The sequence below is a fragment of the Myodes glareolus genome, chromosome 14, assembly GCF_982192425.1.
Source record: "Myodes glareolus chromosome 14, mMyoGla1.1, whole genome shotgun sequence".
Classification (NCBI taxonomy): Eukaryota; Metazoa; Chordata; class Mammalia; order Rodentia; family Cricetidae; genus Myodes; species Myodes glareolus.
The window spans coordinates 44,669,577-44,690,277 of record NC_142039.1 but is presented as its reverse complement, the minus strand read 5'-3'; the positions used below and the strand labels follow the sequence as shown (position 1 = coordinate 44,690,277).

The 20,701-nt window shown below is 35.5% G+C and overlaps 1 protein-coding gene across 1 annotated transcript; it reads left to right on the top strand.

The window, feature by feature from the left end:
• Positions 1 to 7,904: 7,904 nt before the first annotated feature.
• On the top strand, positions 7,905 to 12,946 carry LOC146892004 (prolactin-3D4-like). The gene is made up of 4 exons (XM_085698844.2): positions 7,905 to 8,062; positions 9,523 to 9,630; positions 11,457 to 11,636; positions 12,675 to 12,946. Exons 1-4 carry the CDS (start codon positions 7,910 to 7,912, stop codon positions 12,867 to 12,869), a joined length of 636 nt encoding a protein of 211 aa, XP_085554970.2. The 5' UTR covers positions 7,905 to 7,909; the 3' UTR covers positions 12,870 to 12,946.
• Positions 12,947 to 20,701: the final 7,755 nt, after the last annotated feature.

The following is a 20,701-nucleotide window of genomic DNA, read 5'->3' as shown; positions in this document are numbered from 1 at the left end:
ATCAAGTGTAAAGATGCATAAAAAGTATAGAAGAGGTAGAATACATATAGCTGAAATATATAAGAAAGTCAGGTTACTTACTATATCAGAATGCTCCTTTTGCAACAATGCTCTCCCCCTTTTCCCCTAACTATCCGTACTATTCCTATGCCTACTGGTCCCAGTACATCCACAGTATCTATTCTATTTCCCCTTCCCAGGGAGAGCCCTACATTCCTGCTAGAGCCCTCATACTTACTTAGCCCCTCTGAGTCTATAGACTGTTATGTGATTATTCTTTAATTAATAGCTAATATCCTGTTATAAGAGATTAAGTATCATGTTTGTCTTTCTATGTCTGGGTTGCCTCATTTTGGATAATGTTCTTTCTATTTTCATTCATTTCCTTGTAAATTTCATAATGCCTTTTTATTCTTACAGCTATGTAATACTCCACTGTGTAAATATACCATTTGTCCATTCTTCTATTGAGGTACATCTAGATTATTTCCAGTTTCTGGCTATTATTAATAAATCTACTATTAACATAGTTTAAAACGTGTCTTTGTGGTAGATTGGAGTATCTTTCAGGTATATGTTATGTCTTTGTGTTGAGTTAGATCTATTCCCAATTTTCTAACAAACCACCATATTGATTTTCACATTTTCTATAACCAAGCAAGACTTACAGTGGTGGTACTGGGAAGTCAACCCAACTCAAAATCCTTTGACCTACACTTGTAATGCATGTGTGACACACTAGGGCAATGATAGCTCGAAACATGTGTGAGTGGCCATCCAATGACTTACTTCAAATGAAGCACAAGCCATGAGTGGGTATGTATTTACTACATTGACTACATGGCCCGGAACTTGAAGTTCCTGGCTTAGAGACCTGAGGTAGAATGAAATACAACTGAGGAAAAAAAAGTCAATAAAGTGATTCCCAATGATATTCTGCTATACTCATAGTTTGATGCCTTCCCTAATTGTCATCAGAGAGGTTTCACACTGCAGTAGACAGGAACAGATGCAAAGAACCACACAAAAGCATGAGGTGTAGCTCAGAAGCCTTGCATAAGAGGGGGACAAAGAATTGTGGGAAAAACAGGGGTCAAGGACACCAGAAGAACATAGCATACAGAATCAACTAAGCATGGCACTTAAGGGTCCAAAGAGATGTAAGTGACAATCAAGGAGCCTGCTTGAGTTTGCTTTAGGTCTTCTTCATACATGCCATAGTTGATTAGATTAGAGTTTTAATTAGATTCTTAACAGTGGCAGTAGAAGTGTCTCTCACTCTTTTGCTTACTCTCAGGACCCTTTTCCTTTACTGGGTTGCCTAATCCAGCCTTGATAGGAAGATTTGTATCTACTTTTACTGCATCTTGCTATGCTATGTTCAGTGGACATCTTTGGAGGTCTTCTCTCTCTCTCTCTCTCTCTCTCTCTCTCTCTCTCTCTCTCTGTCTCTGAAAAGATAAATAGATAGAGTTAATTTTTTGGACCAATAAGCCTCTTTGCCAATGCAATAATCCAAATCAGACCAAATCAGACCAAATTAAGGGATGCCAGTGCTGCCAGGTGGCCCTTAGGAAAATATGGAGAGGGGAAAGGAAAACTGGGAAGACCATGCATTTGTTCTCTGGGGTGCAGCAGTTTAAATAGCCTTTGGAAGTGGGCTTTACCCTCCCTGGGGAGGAGTCACCATTTAGCAGGTTTTCTTGGAGGTGGAGACTGGACTATGGCAACTCCTAGGGTAAGGGTGTAAGAGGAGGGCCCTCTTGTTCATCCTGGCTGCCTGACTATCTTAGCTCCGAAATAACCACACAGAAACTTTATTAATTAAATCACTGTTTGGCCCATTAGCTTTAGTTTCTTATTGGCTAGTTGGAAGGAGTAGGGGAAAATAAGTTTGTAGTTAAGATGTATTATATAAGAAAAAACTGAAGAAAAACATATATTTAACAATTTATTAATAAGGTATTAGGTGGACTCAATATATTCCTATCGTACTAAAGTAAACTATTTAAGAATTTAATGGACAGGCCCATTCTGTGAAGATTATTTTTTGTGTTGGTAATTGTTTCAGATTCCACATTTTTAAGGATTTCTTTTTCATTAAAATTGATTTTTTCTTGTATAAAATAGAGAACAGGAAAGAATTGGTCCTATTTAGTAAACATTCTTTCAAGTAATGTTGCAGTTGTAAGCATTAATTCCAAATATAATTTTTATCTACATTAACAAAGTGAATATAAGTAATTTCTGCCTTTTTCAATAAAGAAAATCAATTTATTTTTAGTTGCTACAAACTCAGGTGTAGAGGAAGTGCTGCAGATGTTCTACAATTTCAAAAGAAAGCTGAACCAACTGCCATAAAAATTAATAGTTTTTTAACGTTTAATAATTTCTTTCATATATTCACTGTGCTCTCGGTAAATCCACATCCCACAACTCCCCTTCAAACTTCTCCACTATATGCTCTTTTACCTGTCCATTCCAACTTCATATCTTCTTATTTGATCCCATAGAATCTACGCTTAGTACAGTAGGTGTCAAGGGGTTAGGATCCTCTCCTGAACATGGATAGTCTCTCAGAATCTTCATTATTGTAGAAAATTCACTCTCCTTCCTCCAGTAGACATCACTTTGAGTAACAGCACAGAAAGATGTAGGACTTCATTAGCTTCTTCTCAGTAATGCTGCAATTTTCCCTTGGTTATATCATATGCAGCTCTTAGCTCTTATGAATGTAGAAAGAACAGCTGTGAATAAGTGTTCATAAGGGCCCTCACATTTCTCAAATATCGTGTCTTCTTATATATATATACACCCCACAGGAAGCTGAACACTCTTCAACAACTTGCACTGTGCTTGTGCCATAGTTAATTTATGAATAAATAATTATATAGTACATAAGAATGTTCTCTGATAAGAACTGAGAGTTTCCCAAATCGTAGGTAAATAAAAGAAGCACTTATGGAACTGTTAATTACAATGATTTTTTGAACAGTGTAATGTCATCCAATTCTCCCTTAAGACCTGTAACATAAGGAGACAAAAGATGTTGGCCTGCTTCATAAAAGTAGAAATGACTTTTATCTTGTGCACTATGTCTCACATCCTACTATTCATGATGCTCCTGCTACAGTAGGCATATGATGATGTCAGTCATTATAAGAAAATATAGGGTGAAGGAAATCTGGGTAACCTGTTAGTAACCCTTTCTCCTCCAAACACCATGAATCGTAACGTTATATACTATGAATGCTATTCAGTAAGAATCAATTTTATAAGTCAGTATTGGCTTCATTTATCCTCATCCTATGGCTCATGTACATGGTATCGGCATTAAATTGGAAAAGAGAAGACACAAGATTATTTTGAGACCTTGTCAAAACCGTATTGTTTCAATGGAGGAAGCCATTTTATATTGACATTTGATTATAACACACACACACATACACATTCACACAAACACACTCAGAGAGAGAGAGAGAGAGAGAGAGAGAGAGAGAGAGAAACATACACATAGAGCTAGAGACATAGAGATACACACAGAGCCACATGCATGTCACATGCACACAAACACACATACATTCTAAAAAATTGATATTTTGAATCTATTATTATCAGTTAAACAAATGCAGGAAACACTTTAATCTAAGTCACAGAGACATGAACACACATCCTGTCACACCAGATAGAATAACCATGGAAGAACAAAGGAAGGATATCTTCAAATTCCATATTTGGCAAACCAGTTATCGTATTGTGCTTAAATTTATGAGTAGGAGCAAAAGGAGAGTTAGATCTCTACAAGCTCACTCCAGGATGAATGAAACCTCAGAGGAACTAGAAAGCTACAGCACAATACATACTATGACAGAAGATGAAAGTTTGTGTAGTTGATTTTCAGTCAGTTTGATGGGTCTGAGCCTCTTCTAGTCCATTCAGCTGCTTCTCTGTCTTCTCTGTGAAGCGCAGTTGACCTGAGCGTGTTTTGGTCAGCCCCACTTGTTTGGAACTGTCTCCCTCTAGTCATTCCAATGTATACACTCTGCCACAGAGATTCCTACTGAGTGTGATAAATTTCAGGGTCTCCCTGAATCTGTGGAACTGTTTCCTACTTCAGCTGGATGAAGTTCCCAAAATGGAATTTTTCACACCCTCTTAGGACATTTTGTTTCACGTCCCTTCTATCATTCTTTTTCTTAATAAATTTCTCACCAAGATAGAAGGATTTAATTTTAGTGGAAATCACTGAATAGATGACTGACTTCATACAACTTCATTCTAAGATGATTCCATATAACTTTGATGAAAAGTTAGGAAAGAATTTTTTTTTAAATAAACACAACTTTGCCACCTAAGGCTAAGTATAATCCCGAGTATCGAGAATTGTATTTGTATCATGAAAACATGAAATTTACAGCCACATATAAAAACAAGTTGAAGAAAGCATTCAACCAAATTATGAAATATACATTGTTTACAAATTGTCAAAAGAAAGAAAACTGAATTTCTATAACACTTTGAACCATGATATTCAGTAACCACAGCATTCTTTACATGTAAAAATGAACATGCTAGAACGGAAGGATTTCTCTGTGCAGTGTTTTCTTATAAACACCTGAGTTGGATTCTCAGAAATAATGACACCTGGCATGGTGACATGCAGTTGAATCCTAGCACTGTGGAGAAAGACATACAAAGATTTCTGGATGCCTGTCCATTCAGTTTAAACTAATTAGTGAGATTAAGATCAGCAGGGCAATCTTTGTAAAGTGATGTCAGCAGTATTACTGAAAATGGCATAATTCGCTGGTCAGGATAACTGCACACACATACAAATGCACATACATAAAGACATTGAAACACCTGAAAGCAACACAAAATCAAGCAATATGTGTGTGTGTGTGTAGTGTATAAAATGTGTGAGTGCGGATGTGTGTATTTACCTATTCATCAAATGTGCATTGAAGTAACAGTTACAGCCTTAGTCTTACGTGAAAACAACAGGAAAAATATCTACTAATTTTAAGGAATTCCCTGAAAGTGACCATAGGGACAGTTGGTCATGAATTTTCTTGATCATGTGTTTAGAACAAAGCTGTCTATTTGCAGGGGATATTTAAAATCATTACTCTCAGTTTCTGCAATTTCATCAGAAATCAAGTAAAATGAGAATTAGTAAAGGATAATGAACTAAATTTGTTCTTTACCTTCTGGATAAACTAGGGGAGAGTGTAAATTTCTCCCTCGACCCATGTCTGGGGAGATCCTATAATATCTGAAACTATTTAGGACACAGTTGAGATCATATCTACATATGACTATGATGCTGATAAGTTGTCTTTATCACGAGTTTTAGGATCTGTGACCCCATAGTATCCATGCTCTCAAATTCAGACAAACTTTTTGTATCATATAATAAATTTAAATAAAATTGATCTGCAGATTTACACTCTGGCTAGACAGAGGATCGGAACTTCTCATCTTTTTGAAGATTGCTGCTGAGCCAAACTGCTATATAATTGATGGATATGTTATAATGTGTCCGTTGACAAAACTGATAGTTTCATAATCCAAAGGGTAAAGCACAGTCACTTCTATCAGAATATAATCAAAAATCAGAACTAAACCATAGGGTGATGGCTATCATAAGAGAATTTATGGATGATCCAAGTATTTAAGCATCCATGATAGACCGTGGAGAAAAAAGTATGTCTTTGAAAACTAAATCAGTTTAGGGTGAAGCAAGTACAAAGGCATCAAAGTATGCTGTCATAAGGGAATAAGTTAGGTTTACTTATGTTTATATAATATAAGGGTTGCTTCATGATGATTATAGGTAAACTTAAGTTATTGCAAGCAATTGAAAATCATAAGATCGAAATTTCAAAGTCTTTCTAAGGCCCTCTAAGTAAAACTGTTTGGTCAATAAACAACCTGTAGTCACAATTAGACCAATTGCTAAAGAAATTGAATATTTTGCTCAAGCAACAAGAAAATTTTGTGATCCTATAGTATAGCATCTATTACAAAATGGAGCATCTTTCATGATGTCACCATTCCCTATGTAGATTATTTCAAGTTAATTACCTGAAATAGCTACAATTCAGGGATATTATAGGGTCATCAGCAAATCTGACAAAATGTAGAAAGTAGAGAAACTACGGCACAGCAGTTACCATTGCAGTTGACAAGAATCTGAAGCCACACAATGAGTATGTTATATTGTAAAACAGCAAAAATGAGCTAAACAATGTAAAAATGTTATCATCTGCTTTTATAAGTTGACTTTTTTATAAGTTGACTTTTCATAAATAAATATGATGTGCTTGTCAAAATGCCTTCTAAACCTTTGTGATTAGACCTCCTGATTACTGGAACTGTTACCTAGGCTATTGAGATAAATATTTTACAATTTTAGTAGTTAATGTAAAATATTTGTTAAAATACAGACTTAAAACAATCTGTAATAACTGACTCTTGTGGTGAAAGGGTGGATTATTGAAAGCAATTATAAAATCCAGAACCAGTAGGAAACTTTGTAGAAGGCATGGCAGACCTATAAGATCTGGAACTATGGGAACATATTGTGGAAAAAGCTTTCTCCCGCTTGCCTGGAAATGAGTAACGAATCAACAAAGAGATTGCCTTGTTGATTTGGAGAATGACTGGCACTCTATTGATCATGTGGGGGGAATGCAGTATGATGACACATATTGACAAATAATTGTGGCAAATGTAAAGAGAATGTTGATCAACCCCAAGGAAAGAACGTCACTGATTTATAGGCATTGATTCAATATGCCCCCAGCACTGTCTGGCTTTGGGCACAATCTGGTGGTATATATGGGAGGTGGAATGTCAACTGAAGGCAGAATTTGGCGAAGCAGCTTTCTTGAATTGAGGATCACACTGTGGTGGATCTTCTCAGAGCTACAGCTCACTATGACATTACCAAGCTCTGGTAAGTAACCATTCATTATGTACCTCTAATATATATAGTCTAAGTAAGCATTAGTGTATATTTCTTCAAGGTTGATCCTATGGTATATTTCCTTTGGTGTGATCTATTCTAAAATTTGGGGGAAATTATATTTGATTATGCTTCATTTAGACACAAGTCTACACAGAAGTGAAAGACATCTCTATATTCTGCTTGCTCAATTAGATTCATCAAAAAGTTTATCAACTAGAATCTTTATTATGTTGCAGAAACAAGGCAATTCTCAGTTATTTTGTGTTGTCTTTAATAAATAAAATGGGACAGTGTTACTAGGATTTAAGCATCATTAATTATTTAAAACCTTACAAGTCAGAAGTTGCCATTTAAAACAAAAAGAAAACACAAATAAAACTCAAAGATGCTACAGAAAAATTATGCTATATTGAGAACACAGGACTAAATGAGTGGTCTAATTTTTTTGAGCACAAAATCAGGAAGTTATAAATAATTTGTATGTCAAGGTTGAATATCTACTAAAATATATCAAATGTGATAAACTATAAAATTACATAACTCTTAAGAAATATATACACAGAAAAGGAATTAGTTACACTAATAAAGTATTTTAGAAACATGAAAGACAACCATAAATTTTCTAGAATTTCAGATACATGCAGGTAATGACTCGCAGTCTCTGGCTCATGGTTTGAAAAACTCCAGGTGTTTCTAAACTTGAGGAACTCCTTTGGAGCAAATGCAAACTGTGAACTACCTCCCACATTTCTAACTCTCTATTGGAGACATCTATCTATTTCTCTGTGTTTTCCAAGTTGTACAACTGAATAGTCAGTTAAGATACATCAACCCAAATCACATAGCAGAGGCCATCGGAGCACATTCACAGCTTTTTTAACTGTCTGCTACTTCGTTTGTATAGCTCCTCTCATTGTTGTTTCTCTGACAGCCGGGATGTGTATGTTGCTGCTTGTGTCGAGTCTGCTCCTGTGGGAGCATGCAGCCTCCAAACCAACTGGCTTTGTGTCCACTGAAGACCTGTATGATCGTGTGGTTGATCAGTCTCACACCACATATAACCTGGCTGCAGATATCTTCTATGAATTTGTAAGTAATGTCCTGACTTCGAGATTCTTATCAAAAGGGCCTTCAAATAGTTGATCACTAATTAAATTATAATGACTCATCTGTCCAATTACAAGTACTTCACTTTTGTAGGTAATACAATGAATCATATAGGAAACTGTGTAATAGGAAGAATGTGAAATTTCATAAAGATCTCAAAAAATTGTAAAGAATTTAATGATATTTCAAGTTTTCCTGTATTAAATTTAGCAATAACAACTTTGAACTTCTTCATTGGAATTTGGACTTCCTGGTCATATTTCCAGGACCTCTGTCTTCCTGGGCATTCCTTACTTCCTGACCTGAAGATCACTAGTGCAGGAGAAAAGAATGAGTTAGTTATGTAGAGAGAACACAATTTAAGAAAATTGAAACCATGGAGACAGTGAACAGAAAAACAAAACAAAATAGCTACACATAAGCTCATAAATACAAAGAACCATGGCCTGTTGTTTTCAGTTTGAGTTTCTTAATGAAGTTGAAGGACGACTGTAGAGACAAAAGGTGTTCTCTCTTCCTCAGGGAAATGACTCAACAATTCAGGTTGTGCCATTGAGGAAACAGCAAAGCAAATTTTCATTTTTAACCATGTAAATTTTTATTTCAAACCATATAAATTTCATTTAAATTTTTAATTTTAAGCCATTTAAATATGGATTGCTTATCTCAACATTTACAGGGAATATATATATTCCCATGGTTATTTTCTGTTATTAGTTTGTCTCATACCCTTTATTCTTCTATCATAAATATTCAGACTCACACATTTCTAAGAACCCATTAACTATTTTAAATTCTCTGATAGGTAGAATTAAGTAATTTGTATGTTCTTAATACAGACTTTATGCAAGTACATCCTTCATATCATTTATATAGAAACCTTAAATATTTTGTGAATTCTTACCTCATTCCTTGCTGAATATTTTCTTAAAATATGCTTAGAATTTAATGATTCATTGCTGATTGTAACAACATGAGTGAACCCTACATTTATCATGAAATTTTTATGGTACAGACACATGGTGATGTATGAGAGAAAATTTATAAATCAACAATTCCCTTTTAAAAAATAATAGACCAATTTTTGCAAACAAAAAACAAAATACTTTAAATATGTATAAACAGTAATAATTCTATGACTCTCAGCCTAGAAAAATTGACAAAGATGTAGGTACTTACAAGTTTTGGTCCATTTTAGTGTTTTCTTTCCAAACAATGTCATTAACAAGTACAATACAAGAAAAGTAAAGAAGGGAAGTGAATGGAGGGTAGTCAGTTACTTTACTCATGTAATGGAATAAAAGGTAAGCAGATGATGTTTCCATCGTTCTAGTGTTCCACATTTTGTTCTTAAATATCAAAAATCTGCAGGTTATCAAACTATCACGTTGGTTTTTCTTCAATTCTGAATTGCAAAAAGTTAAATATTTAATTTCTTCCAGGATTCCAACTTTTACAAGAGTGGTTGGTTTCCCAAGAGGATGCCCAGGTTATGCCACACGGCTTCCATCCATACTCCAGGGTCTCGTCAGGAAGTCAATGAAACAAAGGTACGTTTCTTCTCTGAATTTGACCAAAACAGTCTTGCTATACACAGGTTAACTGTGCTCTGTGTAATTACTAATAGTTGTGATCATTTCAGACAGAATAGATAGAGGAATATGCAGCTGTCAAAGAAGAATCACTTAATACTTTGGTTAATGTCAGCACACAGTAAAATGCCTGCCAACTCACATGGTCCCAGAGCTGTAATTGTCCACATAGAAAACTATTTTTACCAGCACCTTCTGCTTATCCCTGGAAAGTTTTGATCTGAACTGAACAAACATTTCTAACATATTCATATAAATATGGAGTAAATAAAATCCTCCTGTGTTCATCATATAAACCTAAAGAATCTTCATATGGCATCATGTGACTAAATGAGCAGAGTGTCCTTTCTTCTTAAGTTCCTAAACTCTCCTGGACATTTTTCCCCTCTGTCATTATTTGTACAGTCCAGTCTCACTGCTCTGCTTTCTCTTATGTCTGAAATGACGCTGTATAAGCGACTTCCTTGTAGTCTATAGGTGTTCCTCGGTATGGCTTCTCTTTTGATGAGATTTACATAACACTGAAGATCTGATGTATTTGTGTCTGATCTCTTCATTCAGACTATGTGTCGTAAACATCAGTTTTATTTATGCAATGTTAATAATGTATATCCTTCTCATATATAATCTATTATCCAGTCTTGCTTATATTACCAACACAAGAAACCTTTACACAAGATATTCTCAGGAATAACATATGGTTATAATACAGAAGAAGAAACTGAAGAAAACATTTGTACATATTACTTTCCTAGACAATATAAATAGCACACTGGTGGTACCAAAGTATTTAATGTTGTCAGTCTCGGATAATAGAACCTTTAAGAAGACAACAATCTGAAGTTCCAAACAGTATGCAGGATTCATTTCCCTTGAATATAAGAATTTACACTACACTTCTTTCATGCCATGCAGTCATTCTGAATCATTTTTGCATAATGCTTCTAGCAAAATGTTGTTGATCAACATTGATCTGTCCATTTTGTTCGTAAAGTTACTTTTCTCTGAAATTCTCGTTGAGTTTTTCTCTAGTCTTTATTTTAATACTCTGTAATACTTCTCACAAACATCATAATCAACAACTATCAAAAAAATATTTTGTATGACTGTGTCTGTGACCTAAGAATTACCAGATTAAAATTGCATTCTAATTTTTACTGATGCTTGATAGTAAAATAATGCTTTGCGATAGATTTTCTTTTATACATTTCAATAAAGGAGCAATTTCTTTAGCAGCAAGGGCAGCAGAATCATGCACATAAATAAAAAATAGTATTTGAAAGCAGTTTTTGTCTGCATTCACCTGTTTTAATATTCTAGCACAATATATAAACACTTCAATAAGAATATGAGAAACTAATTTTGTTCAGTATTGTATAAATTAATTGAACCACTAACTCCTGACAGTGTTAGCATCTATGTAACATGAGCCATGTCTTTGGACACCTACTAAGCTATGTAAACCTAGTTTTCTCATAGACAGGCTAAACCATCAAAGAGAACAGCTCTAACATGTAGGAAAAGGGTTGACTGTTGAGGAAACACAAAATTTGATCATTTGAAATAGCCAAATTTATTAAAACCCTATTAGTTTTATTTAGCCAAGTAAAATTCAGTGGTTGTCATTTTATTTTTATGCACTATTTATATATTATAAAATCAATAATATAGTATTAATAGTAAAAGTATACTGTAGATTGTCTCTCTTGTGAAAAAGCACAAGAATCTATCTGTTGAACTGTATGTTACATAGTTTAATATGAAGTCCAATGATTTTTGCTTAGACTGAAGACCTTTTGAAAGCAATAATCAACATTACTAATGCCTGGGAAGAACCTCTGAAACATCTGGTGTCAGCAGTGACCTCTCTTCCAAAACCTGCTGATAACATGCTGAAAATCGCCAATACTTTGAAGAATAGAAATGCTGTTCTTCTGGAGGGACTTAAAACCATTCTCAACAGGGTAAGGGGTTTCTACATTGTGTTTTTGTTTATCTTATTTATAAAATTCGTGTATTACGTCATTCAAAAAGGAATTGAACCCAAATACCAGGTTACTAAATAAGCCCATAGAACAGTGATCTGTGTAGGAAATAGTAGTCTGTCTCATAAAAATTTTGACAATAACTTTCTTGAATAGGTAGGACACTCCAGTCTAATTCAGAAGATCTTATAACTGTCATAGCCTTCATAACCCGCACCATAATACATTAAATTAAATATTCTGATCATATGCAATATAGTATATAAATGTAGAATGGATTTACCTGAAAAGAATGGAAGGATCAAGATACTCTACCAGAACTAATATGGTTTGAAAGGCACATCATGGAAAGTACTGAGAGCTGTAAAACTCCCCAAAGTGAAAGAATTGATACTAGCCTTTTCATTGTTGTTTAGTTCATCCCATGTACACAGTCAAATAGTACCTTGCTGGTTCACTGTTTGTCCACTTCTGTGTGCATGTATCTCATCTGAGATCAGTGGAGTGTCAGAAAATACATATGCTTGCTTCAATTTATGTTTAGGTATCTAATGACTTTACCCTAATTTCCAGCATTTCTCACTATAAAAGTACAGTCCCCTATGTTCTACCAGAGTTAATTAAATATTTCCAAGAAAGGTGCATTGGGAGATACATAATGTCTGTAAGTGCCATTCTTCCATGTGTGAGGACCTGAATCTAGTTTCAGAATTTGTGTCGAATGTGTGATGTGGTATCTTCACTTTGTAGCCCTCAGACTAGGGAATCAGATCTACGTGGGTCTGCCATGAATTGCGGGTAAAAGTAAGAGCAGCTCTCTCAAAAATCAATGTAGATGTCACTGAAGGAACTTTATCCAAAATGGATCGCTGATATCCAAATCATATGTATGTATTTCAGAGAGAGAGAGAGAGAGAGAGAGAGAGAGAGAGAGAGAGAGAGAGAGAGAAAGAGAGAGAGAGAGAGAGAGAGATACAGAAAGATAATTTTAATAATACCTGTCCATTTAATTTTTAGACCAAGACTGTATATGAAGAAACTGACTCCCCTGTCTGGTCCGGACTGTCAGACTTAAAGTCAGCTGATGAAGACACTCAACTTTTTGCCTTTTATAGCCTGGTCCGCTGCCTGAGACGTGATACTCATAAGATCGACACTTTTCTCAAGGTCTTGAGGTGCCGAGTTGTCTTTAATAATGAGTGTTTGTTTTAACACTCATTAAATGATTGCTAAATGCACATCCCTGCAATGTACTGCTGACAGAGTCCTTGTTAAACCAGAATTTTAATTCTTTTTTCTTCTCAGTTCATGTATGACTACAGTGCATATCGTCTTATAAAATAAAATATAATTATTTTTAAACAAAAGATTCAGTGTGGAATTTTAAGGAAGTCTCCTGTTTCCATCTAATATAATATAGCTCCATGTTTTTGTGATGTGCATATAAAAATATGAAGTTTGACAAGCATGTAATACAGTATAAAGCATGTTTAAGTTCATAGTGAATGAAGAGAGATCATTTATGTAAAATCAAAGCAAGGGATTTTTGCTACTCATAAGTTCTATGTGTCAAAGGAATGGATATCTGAGGAAGTTTATAAAAGAAAACTATTCTGTGAGCAAATTTTTGTCCAATAACAAGCAATACAGGTTAAATAATGTTGGACTATCCATGAGTACCATTAATTCAAATGTTCAAAAATGTAATAGGAAAGAAGTATGAAACAAATCTAAATTTCTCCAGCTCCATCCTGCCCCTTGATAATTCTTTGGACCATCTTAGGAAAGAATCAGAATTTTCCTCTTCTGTAGCTCAGTATCTAAGACAATTTTAATACTTTAAAAGTAGAAAATAGCAAACAAAGAAATGCAGACCAGTTATGAAGATCAGTGGACATGGTAACTTGTCTCTCAGTGGTGACATTCTAATTGAAGTCTCAAGTTTTCAGACAAGATTAGGAGGAAGTATAAGTGATATACAAGGTCTGCAAAGGAAAAGCAAAAGAGATATTTGGGAAGAATTAGCATTTACTCACTTTGACACCAGCGTGGCTCTGTATTCTACTGTTTCAAGGGTACTCAACTTATAAATTACATTTAAATGAATTATCCTAACACAGGAAGAATAGCAGATTAAAACAGATTAAAACAGAAAAAAATTAGTTGAATAATATTGATCTCATAAATTAATAAATCACATGACGAACACTAGAGGTACAACTTGAGAAGAAAGGAATTTGATTTTTAAAGATTTTTTATGAAATTATGAAGGTTATGTGAATAAACGACTGTTGTAGTAAGATCAGTATAATACTTGATGCACTTTGAATCAAATAAGTTTAGTGATAAATAGAGATAAGAATATAAAAGCAAAGTTTCAAGATACTGATGACTGGAGAACTGAAATAATAATGAAACAGTGACCATTAGGAAGATATCACATCTCACAATTCTTCTTGAATATTGTGTAATATAAGTTTATTCTGATTTTGATCAATACTCTGAGATATTTGTGCCTAATAGGGATATTGTTGTCCCACTGTAGAATAATTCCATTAAGATTTTTAAATGTATGTATATACTATTTTTAGAAAACTTCTATAGTAAGAGTTCTCATATTAATTTCTCTGAAGGACTGTAGTTTTAGGAATATTTCCCTGCATTCCCTTTTCTATCTTACCCCACACTCCCTCAACTTATTTAACAGTTCTTGTTCCATCAGTTCCTTAAGTCTATTATATATCCGCACTCTCTCTTTCTCCCTTGAAAGAATCTACTTCAAGCTTATGGACATCTGTGGGTATTTGAAATTATCAGTTTCTACTGATGTTAAAACTTTTATCTTGTAAGGAAACTCACTGAAAATGGGAATTTTAAGGAAAGGAAAGGAGAGAGAGAGAGAGAGAGAGAGAGAGAGAGAGAGAGAGAGAGAGAGAGATATTTAAGCAGAGGGGAAATTTCCACCTTATGGGGAAGTTCATTATGACAGGAAGTAAATAACTCAAAAGCTTCAGGACTCCATGAAGCTGACAAGATTTACTACATACCTGTATCCACAAGAGTATATGAACTGTAAAGCTGAACTTTCTAGTAAAGACAGATCAGGCAAGATACCTGAAATAAGCAGAAAACAGTTGAGTTATATGTAAAAGTCACAGACCAGCAGAGTTTTCTAAAGATATCAGACAAACTGAGATTTTTGAAAAGGAAACACTCCAACCATTGATTGAATTGCTTGAAGGTTGTACAGTGTGCTTCAGGTTTCTAGGTTTTTTGAAATGTCATCCATACTGGGATTAGTTATAGTGGTGTAGCTCTTTGATTCATTTATGTTCCTGTAAGTATCCCTTCATACAGATTCTTGTAAGTAAACTCACAGAAATTCACTGTGTCAACAATTTGGAATTTGGTGATGTCCTGACATTAGTCTGTTGTTGGTGAGTAGATGTCTATGCAAGTCCCCTTGGGAATAGTGTCACCCAACAAAATTAGATATATGAATCTGAAGATTCAAAACTAAAGTTCACAATTGTGAGAAGTAAAATATTTGTGTTTGGGGGACAGGGTTAACTAATTGAAATTATTGCTTCCAGTTCTATTCATTTATCTGAAATATTTACTTTTTATAAACTGCTAAATAAAATTATATTGGACCCCAATACCACCCATCTATCCCCTTACTCTCATGTGCTGTCCGTCTCTTCCCCCACCTGATTAAGGAGGTGATGTGGAAACCTAGTGCAGTGGAAATTTTCTGGAATCTATGGGGGTGACCTAATTGAGGACTCATAACAGTGGAGAATAAGGAACCTGAACCTGACATCTTCTGTAACTAGGCAAGCTTGCCAGTTACATGAACAAGGACACTATTCTACTGTAGAAACTCCTTCAGCCAGGAGCCTTTAAGACACCAGTCCACTTGGGCATGGTCTCTTACAGTATCAATGCTGATGTAAAGCACACACTTACTCTCTTCTGGCTGCTGAATTCAGTTCCTATTTCCCTTTTGTGCAGAGGACTGTGATCTGTGAGTCTCTCCCTAAATAAACAACCCTCTATTATACCTAATTCTGAGCTAGTGTGGGCTTTCTTTTTAGTGTCCTTCATCTGGTGACCACGTGGATCCCAACTCCACATCTATGGGGTGGACCAGTCTGAAAAGTCGAAGAGGTTCATGGCCCAGAAGGTTTCCCACCCTTGCCCACCTGTCTTAATTTCACCTACTAAGCAGTTTTTGCAAAACCTGCCACAGTGGAGATAAGCATAGAGATTTAGAAATTACCCAGGTTCACTTACACTTCCCTGCCTACAGCCACTTTCCCTACTGTGCACAGCGACATGTGCAGCCAGCTCATGTGTTCTGGGATCCTTGCACCATGCATGGATTTGATTTGATTGCTATTAATTTGTCAAGCAAAGCATATGTAACCAGGCACCAACAAACAAAACCAAAGCACAGGGCTGTTTGTGCTGCCCCTGGTCACGACTTTTAGCCACACTGCTGCAACTGATAAACTTGCTGACCAAATATTACACCTACAGCAATTTACCTAATTCTATAACAAATGAAACTATTTGATTAATAAATAAATCAATAAACTTGAAAGTTATATAATTGCAGACAACATTACTATCTAGGAAGTTAATAACCTTTTTGCTTATGCTATAAATTGCATTCTGCAAGGCTAATATACTTTTTCTGATACATTCATTTATTGGATATTGGGACTCAGTTTTCTTCTTCATATTATATCCTTAAAAATGATTTGAAAAAAGAGACAAGAATGGGGCACTTTTAGAAATAATACGATCTTTACAGACAGATAATGAACAGCTAGCTGATGAAATTAATACCATTGAAAATCAAAAGCTACCTGAAAAAAATAGTGAAAAGAATAACATTAACTTGATGGACAAAATTCAATAAATTTCAAAGCATACTGAGAAATTATTTGAAAAAATCATAGTATTGAATTTGCCAATCAAAATCTGTTGAAAAGTTAAGATGAGTTAGGAGATAGAGTATCTCTCCAGGAAGGCAATCTGCACACTATCCAAATAATGTCTAAGGACAGGATTTTATGTTTAAAGAAAAAACTTCTTGCCTTGGAATCACATGTGCAAAATGAGGACCATGGGCTAGGTGCCTCAAAGAAATCATTAGAAATACACACAGACCAAGAGATTCAGGCCTTACAAAATACAGTAATAATAAGATCTGAAATGATTTAAGAAATTATTGTAGCTGATGAACAGGGAAAGAAAGTACAAGGACAGGATTTAACATCACTAGTACCTATCAGAGACGACTTACCTAGGGTTTTGCTTCCTACCCTGCAATCAATTCTGAAAAAGCATTAAGTTCTAAATGCCCAAAAGGATCCAAATAATGTAGAGGGGTACCTATAAGAATGAATGATCTAAAAGAAATTAAGCAAGCAGTATTATCTTATGGCTTACATTCAGCATTTGTTAGGGAGATGGTAAAGAAATGGGCTTCAAGCCATAAGACTAGCCCACGTGACTGACATCAATTAGTTCCAGTGGTCCTGGAAGACAGGCCACAACTACTGTGAAAATGCTATTGACAAGAAGAGGGAAAAAAATTAAAAAAAACATGGAAACAAAAGGATTTGATGCTTCCCAAGATCAAATTCTTGGCAAGGACACTTATGCTGACCCACAGGCTCAAACTCTTTACAATGAACAAATCTTGTCCCTATGCCACACAGCAGACTTAAATGCTTGTGACAGGATTCAAGAACAAGGAAAACTAATTGAATCACACACCAGAGTTAAACAAGACTGGAAAGAACTATAATACTGAGTCTTGGGTAGGAGAAGCAATTGTCAAAGGTATGAGGAGGCATCAAAATGCCAAATGTTTTAATAGTGGTAGAATAAGACCTCTGAGAAGGGATTGTAGACAATGAATTCCTAGAAATAATGTCTCCTCTGGGAGTGAGAAAAATAAAAGTTATCAACCTTCTGGATTATGATGGAGATATGATAAAGTCAATATTGGACCAATGAATGCAGATCAACAAAAGACACACAAGGCAACCAGACCATTGGGAAACTCCTTGAAGGGGGGCCTCTTCCCGCTTTACAGCTGCAGTTATAGTATAATACCATGCCCAAGTGGTCTGGTATCTTAAAGGCTAATGGCTGAAGAAACTCCCACAGTACCTCCCTGTTTTGTTTAAATAAGAAAGTTCCAAAAGCAATACAAAACTATATACACTAGGAACAGATATCAAGTATAAGATTATAATTACAACCAGCATTAACAATATTAAACAAGGAGCACATGTTAAATGCATTAATAGTCATTCTATCCTAAGGAGTCTAAGTCTTGTAATAGAAATGGTTTGGCTATATTATAAGAGGAAGGTAACAACAACTATTTAGTCTATAACCCCATAGAAGACTTGAGAAGGGAGATAATTTTACATGAGTAGGCAGGCAGTACAATCAAGCAGCTTCCAAAATGTGCAGTATATGACAGAGACAACAGGCTACTTGAGCAATCACCCAAAATCTCATTTGCAATGTTGAAGCTGTCAACTTTGAGAAAGGACTGTAGTAACTGGCAGAGCATTTTCAGAGGGATAAAAATATTCAGAACAGTCTTACCATGTCTTGGCAAACATTGACTGTCTTTTTTTCTAGTATCCTGCTTGTCCAGTCCACATATCATGCATTTTGTCAGTGGTTAAGGTATGGGCAGTTCCTTTCCTAAAGGCCACTTGTGCCAAGAAGAAAACAAACTCCGAGTGTCTTCAGTGCTCAGTGCTGTCTCAGGAATAGATTGGCATAGGACACTATCAGTAGGACACAATGGGAGACAACAGAATGGGAAAGGCTCTTACTAGCCACACATCTGGCAGAGGACTAATCTCCAAAATATCAAGAACTCAAGAAAATTATGAGCTCTTATAATGAGTATCTGATGAGCAAATGTCCACTGTAGCAGGAGTGACATGAGTGATGAGGTTTAGTGTCTACTCCACAAAACAAAATCATTACTGTTTTTATTGCCCAGTCCACAATCAACTTCTTATGTCATAGGTCCTAATGAATAACTTGGTGTATTATTCTTCTTAAATTAAAAAAAAGTCACATAGTTCACATAGTCCTGTGGAATATTCAACTCTTAATAGGGTATCCTAACTTCTTCCCAAAATTCTCATGGATAAACAAAGAAAAGATATTTGAAAATTGTTAAAGCCAGAGGTAGTCATAAAATATTTGCCAAACATTTTACTGGATTGTTTTCCAGAAATAGCAAGTCCATGTACATATTAATTTACATGACTAATCTTGCAAAAAAAAACATCCTTAATGAAAAAAGAACTAATGAAGTCTTATAACTTTCTGAGAAGTTAGTTGCTGTGATGACTTCTGGAGGAAGGAGTCTGAATTATCAATAAAGATGAAGCTTCTGAGATGCTTCCCATGCTCAAGTAGATGACCAAATTCCATTTCACATATACAGTGTTCTTAGTGGAGACAATGGGATTAAACCAGAGGACATGCAGTTGGAAGGAAAAAGTTAGGGGGCAAACAATAGAGAAATTTAAAGGAAGGAACAGGATGTCGATTTGAAGAAAACAATTGCATGTCTTGAAACTCTTGGACAATGAAAAATTATGTATTTTTCGTGGCAGTCATTTGCTCTTTTTCATGAAATTTTAGTAGCTTTCTCTGTACCTGCATTGGAATAATTATATAATAAATTGATATTCTTACATCGGAAAAGAAGAGCATCTTTATATTTACATTCTTGGTGGAGTTAAAAACTACATTTGAAATTAAATTTACAAGCACTCTTTAGAATAAAGGTTTACTAATTAGGAGCAACTCCTTTTTTCAATTTATTATTTAAAAAGAAAACAAACTATCTTTTTTTTTTCATTTTACATACCAATCCCAATTCCAATTCCCTCCCCTTCTCTCATTCCCTCCACTCCCCTCCCCAACACCCCATCCACTCCTCAGAGGATAAGGCACATTGCTTTGAAGAAGGATGAAGGTCTTCCTACTATATATAGGATGAGCAAGGTGTCTATCCAAAGAGCATGGGTTTCAAAAACCAGTACAAGCAGTAGGAATAAATCCTGGTGTCACTGCCATTGGCCCCACAGTCTGCTCCAGCCATGCAACTGTCACCCACATTCAGATGGTCTAATTTGGTTGTATGCTGGTTCCTTCCCTATCCAGTTGGAGTTGGTGAGCTCCCCTTAGCCCAGGCAAGCTGTTTTAGTTGGTGTCCCCATCACGGTCTTGACCTCTTTGCTCATATTCTCACTCCTTCCACTCTTCAACTGGACTTTGGTAGCTTCGCTCAGTGCTCCATTTTGGGTCTCTGCTTCTGTTTCCATCAGTTGCTTCATGAAGGTTTTACATTGATATTTAAGATAATCATAATCTGACTACAGGGAAAGGCCAATTTGGGCATTTTCTCCACTATTGATTAGGGTCTTAGGTGGGATCATCCTTGTGGATTCCTGGGAATTTCTCTAGTGTTAGGTTTCTTGCTTACCCCATAATGGCCCCCTCAATCAAAACATCTCTTTTCTTGCCCTTTGTCTCTGTTCTTTCCCCCATCTTGCCTGTCCAATTCCCTCAAGTTTTCTTCCCCCTTAATTTTCTCCCTCTTCATCCCCCACCTCCCTTCTTTCTCCACCAATCCCCGTACTCCCAATTTTGTCAGGTGATCTTGTTAATTTCTGCTTCCCAGGGGGAATTTAGTTTGACAAAGTGAGGAGTGTGATTTTTGAGTCTTAGAATAGGAAAACCTTTATAAAATAATTTTATTTCATTTATTTGATTTTTTTGTACATGCATGTGATGCCCTTGTGGGAACATACATATGGGCATACACATATGATGCACATATGGCCTATTGAGGTCAGAACTATTATTCCAGAGTGGGTTTTCTCACACAAAAAGTCAGTGTAAGAGATTTCGTTCAATTTTCCAGGTTTAGAGGGAAATGACTTTATGTGCTGAGGCATCTCACCAACCACACAAAATTATTG